This window comes from Lynx canadensis, chromosome E2, assembly GCF_007474595.2.
Source record: "Lynx canadensis isolate LIC74 chromosome E2, mLynCan4.pri.v2, whole genome shotgun sequence".
NCBI lineage: Eukaryota > Metazoa > Chordata > Mammalia > Carnivora > Felidae > Lynx > Lynx canadensis.
The window spans coordinates 50,126,090-50,142,901 of record NC_044317.1 but is presented as its reverse complement, the minus strand read 5'-3'; the positions used below and the strand labels follow the sequence as shown (position 1 = coordinate 50,142,901).

General features: G+C 58.5%; 1 protein-coding gene across 3 annotated transcripts in view; it reads right to left on the bottom strand.

Annotated features, from left to right (window-relative positions):
• Positions 1-1,493: 1,493 nt before the first annotated feature.
• NECTIN2 (nectin cell adhesion molecule 2) overlaps positions 1,494-16,812 on the bottom strand; it is a 30,563-nt gene continuing 15,244 nt past the window's right edge. Inside the window, exons 3-9 of one of the 3 annotated variants that reach the window (XM_030298959.1) lie at positions 16,507-16,803; positions 15,243-15,360; positions 12,962-13,110; positions 5,516-5,669; positions 3,284-3,347; positions 3,056-3,142; positions 1,494-2,503 (exon numbers count right to left, since the gene is read on the bottom strand). In XM_030298959.1, coding sequence (XP_030154819.1) covers positions 2,246-2,503; positions 3,056-3,142; positions 3,284-3,347; positions 5,516-5,669; positions 12,962-13,110; positions 15,243-15,360; positions 16,507-16,803 — 1,127 coding nt within the window. In that variant the 3' untranslated portion in view covers positions 1,494-2,245. Of the gene's footprint in view, positions 2,504-3,055; positions 3,143-3,283; positions 3,348-5,080; positions 5,261-5,515; positions 5,670-7,778; positions 8,510-12,961; positions 13,111-15,242; positions 15,361-16,506; positions 16,804-16,812 lie in introns of those variants that run through there. The other 2 variants (XM_032591382.1, XM_030298960.1) reach the window with 2 other exon arrangements.

Genomic DNA, 16,812 nt, shown 5'->3' with positions numbered 1-16,812 from the left:
CGCCACCGTCGCCCCGCCCCGCCTAGCCCATTGGTTCAGCATGCCCTGGGATCCGCCTACTAGCCCCAAGGCCTGGCCCTGCAATTGGAGTCATGGCTGGGAGTCCCACCCACCTCTTTGAGACGTCCTTTTCTATTGGCTCCCACTCACAGGCAGGTCAAGGCACACCTCCCCGCCTTTGCCATTGGCTCGCAGTGCTCACATCTATTGGCTCGCAACGCCGCGGGTTCCGGTGTTCGTCCGTCATTGGTCTGCGCTGCGCACTTTGAAACGCCCACTGACTCGTCCCCTCCGCCCCTCTCCAGAGGGCGTCCCTCTTTCGACTCCGCCCCGCGGCGAAGTTGCCGTTGTAATTGGTCTGCTTTGGCCCTTGAAGCATTCTGATTGGCTCCGCGGGTACAGGAGGCCGACCCTGGTGACGTATCCGGCCTGGTACGGTCATTGGCTAACGTGCCAGGGTCGAGGGACGCGGGTAAAGGTGGGTTGCGCGGCAGAAGCTGCTAGGCAGCAAGGTCAGGCCTCTCGTCCCACCAGGCACCGCGGCGGACGGGCAGCCCCTTGGTCCAGAGTCGGCGACCAAAAACCGGAAGTGCTGACCCTTCCCACAGTGCCTCGGGAGAACTCTAACCGGTTTATGTGAACCCTGTCCTGCTGCTTCTTACCCACAATGCCCCTTACCTGTTTAACGCGAGACAGTTGCCGTAGACCCACCCTTTTCGTTACCCATCGTCCCTTCTGTTCCCCGCCCCCACTTGCGTCACTGCGGCTTCTATCTTTGGCCCATTCATTCCCGTCCTATTACCCAGCATGCCTCTGTCCCATTCATTTCAGCCTCATTTCTTCAACTACCTATAGCTCGTTTCTGCCTGTTCACTTCCATCATCCTAGCGCGTCTTTAATTAGCCATGATGTTTTGGGTCCATTACCCATCATGCCTGCCGGCCCTGTTTCTCTATTATTCCTCTGCCTCTGGCTCATTCATTCAGTTCTATTAACCATAATGCCCTGAGCTCCTATGCATTATTCGTAATTTTGCCTTTGGCTTGTTCTTACTTGCCATTTATCCTTTAAACCTGAGTCCCTCAAACTGAATTACTGCCATTTCTATCTTTGTTCCGTTTATTCCTGTCCATTACCCATAGATTGTCGTTCCCTGTCATTAACCACCGTTCCCTGGACTCCTCCCCCTTTCCTTCCATTATGCACCATTATGTTTTTGGCTTACGCGTTTTTGCTCATTATCCGCTCACTTAATTGTTTTTTTTTTTTTTAGATATCTTTGGCCCTTTTATTTTTTTGCCTGTAACCCATCTTGACGTCTATCCTACTGATTCCTTCGAGCTCTAGGCGCCCTCTTCATTTCCCATCATGTCCCACTCCCATCCCCTTCACATCCCGCAGAAAACACAAGTTGACACCCGGTCAAAGTATAAACTCAGATTTTGTAGGAAATGCTGTATTACAAAACTGTATTATATCCCCACCCACCCCCTCCAACCCCCACCCCCTGCCAGGAGACGTTTGGGTTCCATCCCACTGGGCAGGAGTAAAAGGACTCAGTAGTCTTCAGCGTAACAGCAAATTCTTCTCCTAAGGCTGGGACTGGCAAGGCACACTGCATGAGGCTTACCTCATCCTAACCCCGGGCCGGGGCTTAATTCCCTCTAGACAGGAATCGGGGTAGTGGGGGCTCAGGGAAGGGTCTGGACCCCTGAGACTCCTGCCTGCAGGAGGGAGATGAGGAAGTTCCGCTTTGGGCTGGGGAATCCCCTCCCTCTTGCCTTTGGGGAACAGACAGGGTGGGGAGGGGGAGAGTGGGGCTCTGCTGCCTGGAGGGCTCAGGTCTGAGCAGCAGGGTGCCCCCACCAACTACCCCAGGAGAGCTATTGGGAGTTTACTTCCTGAGGACACATCAGAGGTCTGGGGTTCTTCTTTGGGGTTTTGAGGGAGTCTGGAGATGACGGGACGTGAGAGGTATGATCTAAAGTCACAGTCTTAGGAGTCCTCGGGTCAGAGGCTGTGCGGGAACGTGCTTCCCCACCCCCACCTGAGATAAGGTTGCCAGGTTTCTGTTGTCATGACTGGTTTCTCTGGGTCAGAGATCATGGATTACAGGTCATCGTGGAGCCACCGAAGTAGAAGTCACAGATGAGATGCATTTTTGTGTGTTAACTGACAGTGGCCTGGCCTGGCGGAAAGTTGAGGGATCAAAAAGTGAGAGGCAAGAGGCCAGGGCCACGGAAGCTCACACATACATGGCTCGGGACATGACAAAGCCTTTGCTCCGGTAGGAATCAGCGGGGCTAGAGTAGGACAGGGCATCATAGATGGGGTTGATCTTGTCCAAATAGTCTTCCTCCTCCTCCTCTAAGTCCAGGGAAACCCTCTCCACAGCAGGTGGCCCTGGAGGCACCAGGATGGGTGACCCCAGGCCTGTAGCCTCCAGGAGCAGGGGCCCTGACCTCTCTTCCAAGGTGGGCAGCTCATGATATCGAGGCATATCCTGGGGGCAGGGAGGGAAAAAGCCCAAGGTCATCTCCTGAGCACACAGAATCCCAACCCGCCCCTTGACCCCCAAATCTCGACCATCTCCTTATGCCAACCAGACCCGACCTAACCCCTTGCGGCCTGGGCTGAAATTGCTCTGGGGCAATCATACGGCTTATCCAGAACTCAAAGCCCAGACCCCATCGCTCCTGGGCCTCTCCTTTGTCTTTTGATCCCTGACCACAAGTCTTTCTCCACGAACCTTTGACTTCGATCTTATCCTCAACTACTTAACCTTAAGGCCGAAACAGCTCCTTGAACCTCGGTTTGTCTCAACTGTGATAGGACCCCTGACATCCAGCAGACCGCTTTCACTGACTGAGTGACCTTGAGCTCTAACCTCATGTTCTTGCGCTTTTTCAACCAAGATCTCCCCCACTGAATCCTAAACACATCTCGATTCTCTAAGCTCTGACCAGAGACACGGCCCTGACCTTGAATTGTGACCTTTAATGTCAGGAGCTGACCCCGGCCCTAAACCCACCCCTGACCTGCCCTGAGCTCCTACCTGCTCAGCACATGAGACGCCAGCATCAAAGTAGGGAGTCTTGAGCGGGCTGTGCTCCGAGGCCCCAAGAGTGAAGAGCTGGGAGGGCTGCAGGGAAGGAAGAGGGGCGGGTCAGGACAACCCCCCCATGGCTGGCCTCTCCCCACCGGCTCCCCCTCTAGCCCCCGCCTCAGTGGGGAAAGGTGGGTGTGGGTGTGGGCGCAGCCGGGTACCGGGGGAAGTGCTCACCATCTCTGGCTCCTCGAGCTTCGCCTTGGGGGTTGGTGGCTTGTACAAGGGAGGCCCCTCCAGACTGTGGGGTAGGAGGTAGGTCAAGGTGGAGGCTCAGACGGGAAGAGCCCTCCTATCCCAGGTCACCGCACCTGCTCTCCCCTCTGCCTGATCTCCCTTTCCACCGCCCGCGTGCCCCCTTGCCCAGCTAATGCCTAATCATCCCCATCAATTTCTCTTCTTCCAGGAAGCCTCCCTGGTTCTCCAGGAGGGTCAGGAATTCTGGACGTACGGTTACATCTAGCTTTTCTTCCCTCTCAGAGCATTTACTGAGTTTGTGTTTGAAATATTATTTCTGATATCGTCCAATAACCGTATCCCACTGTGAAGCAATGTGAAGGAAAAAATGAAATCTGTGTCTTCCACAGTGTTCTCAGAACTCGCCATGAGGAGGTCAGGAAGTATTTGTTAATAGAATGAATGAATAAACGAAATGCTTTCCTGGCCTCCAACCTACGATACATTTCCCTCATCATACATACCCACAGACCAGAGCATCCTGCATGCATAATGAGCCTTCAATCCCCACCTCGGATGTTGCCTCCCCCAGGAAGCCCTCCCTGACCCTCCACGCTGGCTCAGGGGCCCCCTCTGGCCTCTCACAGCTCTCTCAGCTTTTCTAGCCCATCGCCGGCCATGCTGCACTGCCACTCGCTAGGGATGGGTCTGTTTCCTCCAGACTGTGAGCCCCAGGAGGGCAGGGCCATCTCAAGCACCACTGGGTCTCAGCACTGGGTTGGACAGAGGAGATCGATGGCAAGTTGTTGGTTTGAACTGACTAGATGATTAAGGCAGTGGTTCAGAAACTTTCTTGTGCATCAGAATAACTCAGGGAGCTTGTTATAAATACAGATTCCGAGCCCTTCCTGTAAAAGTTCTGATGTAGTAGGTTTGGTATAAGCTCGGGAATCTACGTTGTTAACAAGTGTTCCACGCCTGCCGCGCGCGCGCCCGCACACACACACACACACACACACACACACACTGGGTAGTGTTACTTCAGAACCATTTTGCCCCCCAAATGCTTACTTGCTGGGCGAATTTCAGCAAGTGATCTCAGCCCCCTCTGAACCTGTTTCCTTTCTGATAAAATGGGTACCATTGGCTCCCTGTGAGAATTTATGTTTCCATGATGTATTTATGTGTGTGAACACTTTAAAAATGTTTGTCTCATCAGTGCGTCACTAACCTCCAGGGCCTGGCCCTGGTGGATACTTTCTGAACGCTTGTTGAGTCAACGAATGGATGTGAGGCTTCATCAAGGTCACACACGTAAAAATGCATCTCGCCAAGCCTGGCACATAACAAATGTTCTACACAGAGACGTGTAGCTGGTTCCCACCTGGTCCCCCTATCCAGGCTCCTTCTTTCTCATATTAAGAGATTTTAGTTGGGGGTGCCTGGGTGGCTCAGTTGGTTAAGCATCGGACTCTTTTGTTTGTTTATTTGCTTTTTGCATCTGTAAAAGGCATTTATTCCGAGAATCTAAAATTTGGACAAAGAATACAGAACAGCATCGGACTCTTAATTTCAGCTCAGATCATGATCTCACCGGTTGTGAGTTCAGGCCCTACATTGGGCTCTGCACTGATGGTGCAGAGCCTGCTTGGGATTCTCTGTCTCCCTCTCTCTCTGCCCCTCTCCTGCTCTCTCTCTCTCTCAAAATAAAGAAATAAACATAAAAAAGAGAGAAAGAGAGATTTTAGCTGGACATACGATCACCCAGAATAAAGACTACATTTCCCAGCGTCCCTTGCGGCCGGTGCACCATGTGACTAGATTCTGGCCAATGGGACGTGAGGGGGAGTGACGGGTTCCCTTACAGGGCAGCTCACCGCCTTCTGTTTAATCTTTCCCCCTGGCAGGAACGCCTGTTTTGAGGCCCGGATGGCCGTATCTGGTTGTCCAGTATGTAGACGGTGATAGAGCGGGGAGCTATCATGGAACGGGAGGGAAGGGAAGGCTGAGTAATAAAGTAGCAGGAGCCTGGGCTCTGACGGCTTCACGGAGCATAGCTGGCATACCCGTGCTTCGTGGGAGACAGAAATAAGGCCTCCCTCCCATTGAAGTCACAGTTATTTTGGGTCGCTCTGTTTCCCACGGCCCTCACAGGTGTTTCCCCTCCCACCCCCTTGGGCTCCCCAATTCTGGGACCCCTCCTCCACCCACTTCTCAGGGCCCGTCACTCACTCATCCTCCTCCTCTGCCCCCTGCAGCCTCTGCTCTTTCCGCTGCTGCCGGCAGATGAGGATACCTGTGGCGGCCACAGCGGTGGCAATGATGGCAGCGATGATGCCCCCAATGATGCCACCCGTGGCCCCTGCGCCTGCTGTGTTGGGGGTCTCTGCAAGAAGAGGGACAGTGTAAGGGGATCCCCAGGAGAGGAAGCCACAGCTCCTTACTCCCAGGCACCCTCTTCCCTAAGTCATCGCCCACCTGCCCACCCCTTCTCCCAAAGGCAGAGGGCGTTCGTTCCTTTGCCTAGTCCTCACTGAGCATTTGTTGGGTGGCAGTGGTGAACAAAACATACAGAAGTCCCTGCTCCCGTGGGACACACGTTGTAGCTGGGCAGAGAGACCAACAGCGCAGAAACAAATACAATAGCTAATCTGCCAAGCGGCAGTGAGTGATACGGGGTGAAAACATAGGGGAAGGTGACAAGGAAGTGATGGGGGGGGGCAGGGGTCGCCAGAGAGAGAGACTTAATAGGAGGTGACATTTGAGCAACGACCTGAAGGAGCCGTAGGGGGTGAACCGTGAGGAAATGAGAGCATTGCAGGCAGAGGAAACAGCCAGTGCAAAAGCCCAGAGGAGGAAGCCTCGTGTTCCTTTTAAGGAACAGCAAGGAGACCGTGCGGCCAGAAAAGAGGGGGAGACAGGGGAGGTGAGGGAAGGGAGGTGATGGGGCAGAGCTAAGAGGCGCGGAACCTAGGGGATTCTGGAATCGGGATGGGAACCCTTCACTCATTACAGGGAACGGAGTCATCGAGTCATGGCGGGGGGGGGGGGGCCGAGGATGTAGACAGGAAAAGGAATTGAGAGGAGCTGTGGCCCCCTGGGCTTCTCGATTGTAGCACTTCTCACCCCCTGATGTCACCTGTTTACTTGCCAATTTCCACACTGCACTGTGAGCTCCAAGGGGCAGGCTCTGGCACACAGCTGGTGTTTGCCAGATGTAGGAGGAGGGGCCCGTGTGCCAGGTTGGCAAAACTCCCGCCCCTGCCTGCTGGCGCTAGCCTCCCATGTTGGGGAGGAGGGGGCGGGGACCAGAGTGGGTGACAGGACCGTAAACAACCAGAGGAAACCACGCACACGCAAGAGCCCCACCCTCTGCGAACCCCATTGCACAGATGCGGAGATCAAGTTGCCCGGAGGAATAATGGCTGGGTCCCCGGTTTCCACCACTCCCTGCACCCCAGCCTGGCATCCTCCGGAGGGCTTCAGGGCTGGGGGGTCGGGGGGACAACAGTAATCGCCGCTCGCTCAAGCCAAATATAGCCATCCTAAGAGTGCTGGGATTCCTGGGTTTTTTTGGTTTTTTTTTTTTTTTTGACTGCACGCCCAGGGGGAGGGGGCTGTCTGAGTCACCTCTGTGTCCCCGGCAGAATAAGTGGAAGTCAATACTGGTGGGAAATGAACTCCCCGAGCCCCACTTAGCTGCTCAGTGCCGGTTGTTCCTAGCACAGGCTTATTACACCCTGCCCCACGACAGCTGCGGGGGCCCACACAGCTCTACCTGTGTCTCAGAGGGATGGCCAGGGGCCACTGGGAGAGCAGAGGTGACTGGGACAGGACCCTGTCGTCCCCCCCCCCCCCCCCGCCACCTCATTCCCCAGCCTGGGTTTGGGGGCTTTTCTAGCTGGGGGTGGGGGGAGGGGAAAGAGGGATACAGACCTGCAGACCCTCCCCTGAATCACCGAAAAGCCCCTTGGGCCCAGGGCAAGGAAAGAGGAAGGAGGCTGAAAAAGGCCCCGGGTGTCAAGGTGGGGTTTTCCTGGTTCCTTAGTCCCCCAGCACCTGCCCAGGATCCTCAGGGCCCAGAGAACACAGCGGGCAGTGCTCCCTCCCAAGATCCTCAACAACCTCAAGAAGGTCAGGTTTGAGCTTCGCGCCCCTCCAGCCCCCACCCCCCCCAGCCAAGGAGTCCAGGTTCCCAGTCCTGTTCTGGGGAGCACAGGGTTCTCACCAGCCTGGCTAATCCACCCGAAAGGCACCTGCAAGTCCTGGGACCGCCCCCCCCCCCAAGTCCAACCTTCCCAGCCTCTAAGCCCAGAACCCAGCAACCGGCTCCCCCGGTTATACTGGCCTCAGGGGTCTCAGGCATCCGGTGCGTCATTGATGGATCCAAAGAGTCAGAACACAGCCCCTCCCCCATCCCGCCCCCGGGACCTAGCAGTCCCTGTCCCACCCCCCAGGGAGGGGGGTCTGATGTATTACAAGACACCCCCCGCTGTTTTCCTCCAAGGCGTTTATTAACTCCTGAGTGTCGCGGGGCAGGGTGGGGCAGGCCAGAGCCAAAAACAAGTCTCTGGGGGGGGGGGGGGGGGGGAGGGGGTTCCTCTCTGGGTCCCCACTACTGAGCTCCGCAGGGGCCTCTCCTTCCCCACGCAGCCCTGGCGACAGAAGTCCAGTGTGTGATTCCTGCTCCCTCCCAATCCCAGGGAAGTGGGAGGGAGCACTCGAGCTCCAGTGTCGTCCAGAAAAACGAGTCCAACCAGTCTGGAACCCTTGGCTGGGGCGGCTGTCTCTGTCTCTGTCTCTGTCTGTCTCAGGGTCACACGTAAATTGCCCGCCGGGAAATGAGGGAGCCGTCCAGCTGGGACTCCATGTCGTCCTCGAGAGACTTGGGTGGAGGCAACATGAGACCTTCCTCTGCCTTCTCCTCCTCTTCCTCCTCGTCCTCCTCATCCTTGCCATCTGGCTTCAGGGGACCAGGGGCGGCTGGTGTCCAGAAGACAGGGCCCCCGTTCCCCAACACCTGAGTTTTTGGATCGTAGGATCCTCCTCCATTGTCGCCTCCTCCTCCTCCTCCTCCTCCTCCTCCAGGGCTCTTCCTCCTCCTCCTCACCCTCAGCAAGATGAAGGCCAAGGACCCCCCAGCCAGAAGCAGCAGCACCAGCAGTGTCCCCCCCACGGCCCCCCACACCACTGGACCCACGTCTCGGGGCGAGGCCCGGGGTGTGTCTGAGGAGAGAGAAGGAGGGGCGAGAGACAGAAAGGGAGACAAGAGGTCAAGAGGACACATCTGGGGGGCGGGGCACAGGACACGACAGGGACAGTGATGGGAAAATCCGGGATGTGATTCGGGGTGTGGGCAGAAGGTGCGGGAGGCGGAGGGAAGGGAGACCGCGCTAAGCGGCGGGCACCTTGGACAAGCGGGGGCACCTTGGACAGAGTGGGCGTTGGCCAGATGTGGTTCCTTATACCTGCCCAGGGTTTTTCAAAACTTAACACTTGCTGGGGGCGCCTGGGTGGCTCAGCCGGTTGAGTTTCCGACTCTTGATTTCGCCCGGGTCGTGATCTCACAGTTCGTGGGTTCGAGCCCCACGTCGGGGCTTGGGGTTCTGTCTCTGCCTCTCTGCCCCTTCAGCAACCCCCACCCTCTCAAAATAAATAAATAAATAAATAAACTGAAAAAAAAAAAAAAAAACTCGCTAACATTTCAAAACCAGGCTATCTCACCACAAATCCCGATTTCTTTTAGGGAAAAAGAAAATCAAACTGATGGCGACAACAATCTGCCCCTGGTGATGGGCAGTGGCTGAGTGAAGGCCGGCTGCTTGTATCGGAACAGGGTTCCGCATCTGGCCAGCCGGTCACTTGCGAGGACCCCGTAGGTGTCCGAGTTTGTGACCCGCTTGGGACAGGCCGTGGGGTCCTCACAAAGGCTCTGATGTTCGAGTCACAGAACCTTGGGTGGATCCAGCCATCAAGAGGCAGAGCTGGATTTGGGTTCGAGACTGTCACAGATTCCAGAGCTCTCTGGGCTGGACAGAAGGGGACGAGAAGGGTGAGGGTTCTCCTGACAGTTCCCTCCCCTTGGAAGTGGCTGGGGGGCACCTGGTCCAGGCAACATGGCCTGCCTCCTGTCTGGCCATGTGTGGAAAATGGAGCCATGAAGCCCCCTGTCCCCATCAGTGGCCCAGCAGCTGGGAGGGGAGGGGTCTGAGGGAGGTGGAGAAGGAAGCCAGGGAGTGCTAAGGGTGGGGGCGGGAGAGATGAGGGAGGGGACCCTGGGCCCCACATCAGGGAGGGACATTGATGCAGCTGGAACCAGGAACCATTTTCTACACACCCCTTGCCCCACCCCTGCATGCCAGGCCTGATGGGGAGAAACCAGGGGGAGGGGGATCCACTTACACCTGAGCCCCTCCTCCCCACACCCTGCACACAGGAGAGGCTGGGACCCACGCTCCTGAGGGCACCTGCTTCTCCAGGTGTTTCTTTTCAGAGTGGCATTTTCAAATAGAGCCACGACCCAGAGGGCTGTCACCTCACTTTAGTGACTCGCAAGGAACAGTAATAATAATAATAAAAAGCAGACCAGAAAAAGTGTGTCCGCGGTGTGAAGGTCAAGCGGTATTTTGTGAACCGGTTTTTCTGGAATGTGTGTCTGTACCTGCGCGCAGGTGAGAGGCGTGGAACAGTTTTCTTGCTGCGGACGCTTATCAGTTAATGTCTGGGAACCTGCTTTAGCGCATGCTGGAATGTTTATCTGTGCTCCTGGAGGTGGTATTTTGGAGACGGCGGGGCGTGTTCGTGAAGTCGGTGGGTCAAAAGTTCTCCAGTCGCCCTGAGGCGAGGTCTAGCCTGTGGCACGGCCTGTGGGCCCGCGGCTGCGCTAACGGGAACCCTGCACCATGTGTCTGTGACCGTTTCTGTGTGTTTCAGGAGTGTTAGGGGGTGTCCGTGTTTTCGTGGTTGTGGGTCCCTTGGACGACCCTCAGGCAGGCCTTCACCTGTGCTTTGCGGGGCTCTACCCCTTGGGGGTGCCTACTGACTGAGGGCGGACACCCAAGAGGGTGTGTACCTGGGGCACGGGTTCAGGGGATGTATTTCCAGTTGGGCATCTTGCTGGGTGGCAGGTGGGGCTGACCCTCCCTCCCCGGGGTGCGCCTTCGACAGCAGGGACTGGCCTCTCTGTTCGCCACCGTGTTCCCGACATCAAGGAGACGGCTTGGCAAAGAGGAGCCCTCGACAAATATTTGTCAGATGACGATGTGTTGAAAGCAACGGGGTTTCGGGGGACTGTCTGAGGGCGTGCACCTCTGAGAACGTCTTTGAGTTTCTCCCTTAGCATCTGTGTGAGGGATGGTTTCTGCGTGTGGAAACTGTCGCCGTCCGCAGGGCTCTCCCCACTGCCGGCACGTCTGTGCGATCGGGTCTCCCTGCGGGGGTGTGCGTTTGTGCGTGTGAGTGTCAGCCTTGCTGAGGGCAGGCCGCCTGTCTCTATGGGTGCGTTGGCCGTGACCGTGACCCGGACCACGCGTGTCGTATCTCCAGGGCGAGGGAATTCCTGAGAGGGGTCTGTTTCTGTTTGTTTCTCTAGGTGTGTGTGTGTGTGTGTGTGTGTGTGTGTGTGTGTGTGTGTTGTAAGATTATGTCTCGGGGCGCCTGGGTGGCTCAGTCGGTTAAGTGGCCGACTTCGGCTCAGGTCAAGATCTCACGGTCCGTGAGTTCGAGCCCCGCGTCGGACTCTGTGCTGACAGCTCAGAGCCTGGAGCCTGTTTCAGATTCTGTGTCTCCCTCTCTCTCTGACCCTCCCCCGTTCATGCTCTCTCTCTGTCTCAAAAATAAACGTTTAAAAAAAAAAAAAGATGGGGCGCCTGGGTGGCTCAGTCGGTTAAGTGGCCGACTTCGGCTCAGGTCACGATCTCACGGTCCATGGGTTTGAGCCCCGCGTCGGGCTCTGTGCTGACCGCTCAGAGCCTGGAGCCTGTTTCAGATTCTGTGTCTCCCTCTCTCTGACCCTCCCTCGTTCATGCTCTGTCTCTCTCCGTCTCAAAAATAAATAAATGTTAAAAAAAATTAAAAAAAAAAAAAAAGATTACGTCTTAGTAAGGGGATCTGTTTTTGTTTCTGGCCGTGGCGCCTGTCTGCCTGTGTCTAGGTGTGGGTGTGCCTGTCCTCACGCCTCTGTGCCTTTGTCTGCAGTCCTGTTTCTGAGGGGGGGCCTCTCCTCCTCCCCACTATGCCCAGTGTTGCGTGTTTGCACAGGAGTGTTGTGTAGAGTGTCGAGCTGGGAGGGTGTTTCCTAGAATGTTTTTTTTGTTTTTTCCTCCAGGTACACATGGCTCTGTTCGTTGTGCGGCCCTGTTCTCTTGGGGGGTGTGTCTGGGTGACGGTGAGTCTGAGAGTGTGGGTTGTGGTGAGTGAGTTTCTGTTTCGGTTACGATGCCATCTCGGAGCACAGAGCCCGTCTCTGTAGACGTGGGCCCCGCGGGCTGCTGGCTCCGTTCTCAGCCCTGGGGTTCACATGTCTGGGTCTCGGGGCACACCACCTTGTAACAGTTCCTGCCTCCCGCTAGGTGGGTGGCTCCACAGCCGTGACCTCGACCCCGCCTCCGTCAGCCTGGGCCACAGGCCCGGCCTGGCTTCGTTCTTTTCCTCCCCTGTCTTGGGGCCCGTCCGGAGTTTGAATTCAGTATCGGGGGGGGGGGGGGGGGGGAGGGGACTCAGAGAACTTTTGACCCACAGACACATCAGCTGCCATTCCCAAAATACGCCCCCTAGAAACACAAATGTTCCAACACACACGAAAGCTGAGTTCCTGGGGCACCTGGGTGGTTCAGGCAGTGGAGCGTCCGACTCTTGGTTTCAGCTTGGGTCTCCCGATTTGTGAGTTCGAGCCCCGCGTCGGGCTCCCTGCAGTCAGCATAGAGCCTGCTTCAGATCCTCTGTCTCCCTCTCTCTTTGTCCCTCCCCCACTCGCTCGCTGGAGCGTGCTACCTCTCTCTCTCTCTCTCTCTCATAAGGGGCTCCTGGGTGGCTCAGACGGTTAGGCGTCCAATTTGGCTCAGGTCATGATCTCACAGTCCGTGAGTTCGAGCCCCGCGTCAGGCTCTGTGCTGACAGCTCAGAGCCTGGAGCCTGCTTCGGATTCTGGGTCTCCCTCTCTCTGTTCCTCCCCCCGCTCACGCTCTGTCTCTCTCTTCCTCAAAAATAAACATAAAAAAAAAATAATAATAAATGAATGAAAATTTAAAAAAAACAAACTGATTTCCTAATGTTACTTGACCGGCACTCCCTGTAAGAAATCAGTGTTTGAGTGTGTTTCTGTTTGCCTAGCTGTCTGACATGCGTCTCTCCAACTGGAGCCCAGGGCAATATCCCCGGGTCTCTTCCTGAAGACCCTTTCCAAGCCTGTAGTCTCGAGCAAGCCCCTAGCAGAGGCCTCATCCTCCCGATTCTTCTGCCAGTGCCTACCCTATCGTCCTGACCCAGATCCAACCGGGGTGGGGGGGGGGGGGGGGACAGAAAAGCCACACTGCCCTCCTTTCTCATCGGCGAGGCGGGTCTGGATCCCTCCCCAGGCCGGCGGCACAGCCTCCCCGCAACGCGACCCCGGAACCCGGGAAGGAGGAGCACGTGGGGGGTTGGCCCGATCTTCGCCCGCCACCTCCAAGACCCGCTCACCTCGGACGAGGACCACCTGCTCAGCACGACCCGTGCCCACGGCGTTGGTGACAGTGCAGATGAACGTGGTGTTGACGAGTTTGTCCACCGAGTGGATGATCAGCTGGGGGCCCTGGGCTACTGCGGAAGCTGGGAAGACGCCTGCGGTCCTGGAAGGGGTGAGGGGTCACCGGAGGGGAACATCAGGGCCCATATGGGGCACAGCCCTGGTCCCTGATGACGCAGCCTTTAACACCCAAGCTCCAGGGACATAAAACTTAATATTTAAGACCCGACACTGCCAGCATTCTCCTGGAGGACTCATGGGTTCAGATCCCTGGTGCTGCTCCCACAGACCCAGGAGTCCAGCCCCCAGCCCCTCCTCCCTCAGACCCAGGAGTCCAGCCCCCAGCCCCTCCTCCCTCAGGCCCAGGAGTCCAGGTCCCAGCCCCTCCTCCCTCAGACCCAGGAGTCCAGGCCCCCAGCCCCTCCTCCCTCAGACCCAGGAGTCCAGCCCCCAGCCCCTCCTCCCTCAGACCCAGGAGTCCAGCCCCCAGCCCCTCCTCCCTCAGACCCAGGAGTCCAGGCCCCCAGCCCCTCCTCCCTCAGACCCAGGAGTCCAGCCCCCAGCCCCTCCTCCCTCAGGCCCAGGAGTCCTGCCCCCAGCCCCTCCTCCCTCAGACCCAGGAGTCTAGGCCCCCAGCCCCTCTTCCCTCAGACCCAAGAATCCAGGCCCCCAGCCCCTCCTCCCTCAGACCCAGGAGTCCAGGCCCCCAGCCCCTCCTCCCTCAGACCCAGGAGTCCTGCCCCCAGCCCCTCCTCCCTCAGACCCAGGAGTCCAGACCCCTCAGCCCCTCCTCCCTCAGACCCAGGAGTCCAGACCCCTCAGCCCCTCCTCCCTCAGACCCAGGAGTCCAGACCCCCGGCCCCTCCTCCCTCAGACCCAGGAATCCAGCCCCCAGCCCCTCCTCCCTCAGACCCAGGAGTCCAGGCCCCCAGCCCCTCCTCCCTCAGACCCAGGAGTCCTGCCCCCAGCCCCTCCTCCCTCAGACCCAGGAGTCCAGACCCCTCAGCCCCTCCTCCCTCAGACCCAGGAGTCCAGACCCCTCAGCCCCTCCTCCCTCAGACCCAGGAGTCCAGACCCCCAGCCCCTCCTCCCTCAGACCCAGGAGTCCAGCCCCCAGCCCCTCCTCCCTCAGACCCAGGAGTCCAGGCCCCCAGCCCCTCCTCCCTCAGACCCAGGAGTCCAGCCCCCAGCCCCTCCTCCCTCAGGCCCAGGAGTCCTGCCCCCAGCCCCTCCTCCCTCAGACCCAGGAGTCTAGGCCCCCAGCCCCTCTTCCCTCAGACCCAAGAATCCAGGCCCCCAGCCCCTCCTCCCTCAGACCCAGGAGTCCAGGCCCCCAGCCCCTCCTCCCTCAGACCCAGGAGTCCTGCCCCCAGCCCCTCCTCCCTCAGACCCAGGAGTCCAGACCCCTCAGCCCCTCCTCCCTCAGACCCAGGAGTCCAGACCCCTCAGCCCCTCCTCCCTCAGACCCAGGAGTCCAGACCCCCGGCCCCTCCTCCCTCAGACCCAGGAATCCAGGCCCCCAGCCCCTCCTCCCTCAGACCCAGGAGTCCAGCCCCCAGCCCCTCCTCCCTCAGACCCAGGAGTCCAGACCCCCAGCCCCTCCTCCCTCACACCCAGGAGTCTAGGCCCCCAGCCCCTCCTCCCTCAGACCCAGGAGTCCAGGCCCCCAGCCCCTCCTCCCTCAGACCCAGATGTCCAGGCCCCCAGCCCACCCCCCCCCAGACACTGGAGTCCTGCCCCCAGCCCCTCCTCCCTCAGACCCAGGAGTCCAGACCCCCAGCCCCTCCTCCCTCACACCCAGGAGTCCAGGCCCCCAGCCCACCCCCCCCTCAGACACTGGAGTCCAGCCCCCAGCCCCTCCTCCCTCAGACCCAGGAGTCCAGACCCCCAGCCCCTCCTCCCTCACACCCAGGAGTCTAGGCCCCCAGCCCCTCCTCCCTCAGACCCAGGGGTTCAGGCCCCCAGCCCATCCCCTTTCAGACCCAGGGACGCAGTCCCTGCAGCCCACCCCCCCCTCAGACACTGGAGTCCAGCCCCCAGCCCCCTCCTCCCTCAGACCCACGGGCCCAGACCCCAGTGCCTTCCTCCCTCAGACCCAGGGGTCCAGACCCCAGCCCCCTCCTCCCTCAGACCCAGGGGTCCAGCCCCCAGCCCCCTCCTCCCTCAGACCCACGGGTCCAGCCCCCAGCCCCCTCCTCCCTCAGACCCACGGGTCCAGCCCCACCCAGGACTCACGTGCTCCAGTCGTAGCCTGTGGGCTCTGGTTTGCTGCGGACATCACAGTTCAGGGTGGCCTCGCTGCGGCCGAGGTACCAGTTGTCATCATAGCCGGAAATGGAGACCTCAGGGGGGTCTGGAGGAAATGGGGGGGGGGGCTGGCTCAGAGATGGGCGGAGTCCCCAGAGAGCGGATAGGTGAGCAGATAGACGGGAATCCTAAAGAAATGAGGTGGGCTGGCAGGACGTGGACCCGTGGAAACTGGGGCAGGTCAGTTTGGGCTACGTCTGCTGAGGCCAGCGCACCTGCTGTCCCGGGATGCCACCTGGACCATTTCGAGGAAGGTATGGTTCAATGGCGGCAGCGTCTGAGGGTGCCACAGAGATCGTGTTATTGCTACCACGACGGGGCCCACAGGGGCCAACATGAATCATACGGGGGGGGCAGGAGCTGGTATGGCGACCCCAGCAGGGTCAGTTTAGATGGTGTGAATGGGGGTGGGAGGGGTGTAGACAACGTCGGGTTGGTCGCTACAAACCCACAGTAGTCGATGCACACGGTAAAGCAAATGTCAACCGGGGCCCCCGCGGGAGCCACAGAAGATGTCGTTGGGGGCCGGTGGGGGCTGGCAAAACGGCTTTTTGAAAAGGGGGATGGGGGCGCCTGGGTGGCTCAGTCGGTTAAGTGTCCGCCTTCGGCTCGGGTCACGATCTCACGGTCCGTGAGTTCGAGCCCCGCGTCGGGCTCTGGGCTGACAGCTCGGAGCCTGGAGCCTGCTTCCCATACTGTGTCTCCCTCTCTTTCTGCCCCTCCCCCGTTCACGCTCTGTCTCTCGCTGTCTCAAAAATAAATAAACGTTAAAAAAAAAAATTAAAAAAAAAGAAAAGAAAAGGGGGATGAAAAAAAAAAAAAGAACAAGCCTGATTTGCAGTGTTTGCCAATTTCTTTGGTGTAAGTAGCCCTCAGCGATCGACACCAAGCTGTCAGTGTGACCTCGCTGGATGTGGGACTGGGAAGAAATGTATAAAACCGGCCCCTGCAAACCTTGCTTTACCACCGATGGGGGCGGCAAGGAGAGAGCCTAGAGACGGCAGTAGAGACAACGAGGACGCAGGGTGTAGACGTTGCCCACGAGAGCCAGTATAGACAACCGGCGGGAAGGCAGTGTAGAATCTGGCCCCGGGGGGCTAATGCAGCCAGCACTCCGCGGTAGCGTAGACAGTGCCCTAGAGAAGCCAGCGTAGACAACACGGGGGACGCGGTCACATCCTGAAACACTCACAGCGCACGGAGAGGGTAACGGGCAGCAAGATGGGCTCCTCAAAGCTCTCATGCTCCACTTTGCAGGTGACCTTGACACCATCCGCTCGACTCAGGGGCACCAAGGTGAAGCGGCTGGTGACGGTGACTGTGCCGGGCACAGGTCCGGACACCTGGCTCTCTCTGGCCTCCCCGTCCACGGGCGAGAACCAGGAGATTCGGGCGGGTGGCCGGCCCCCCTCGGAGACACAGCGGGCCACGGGCACAGGTTCCAGGCTCAGGGTGACCTCCTGTGTTTCGGCGTGGTTCTGGGGCTGTGCTGGGGAGA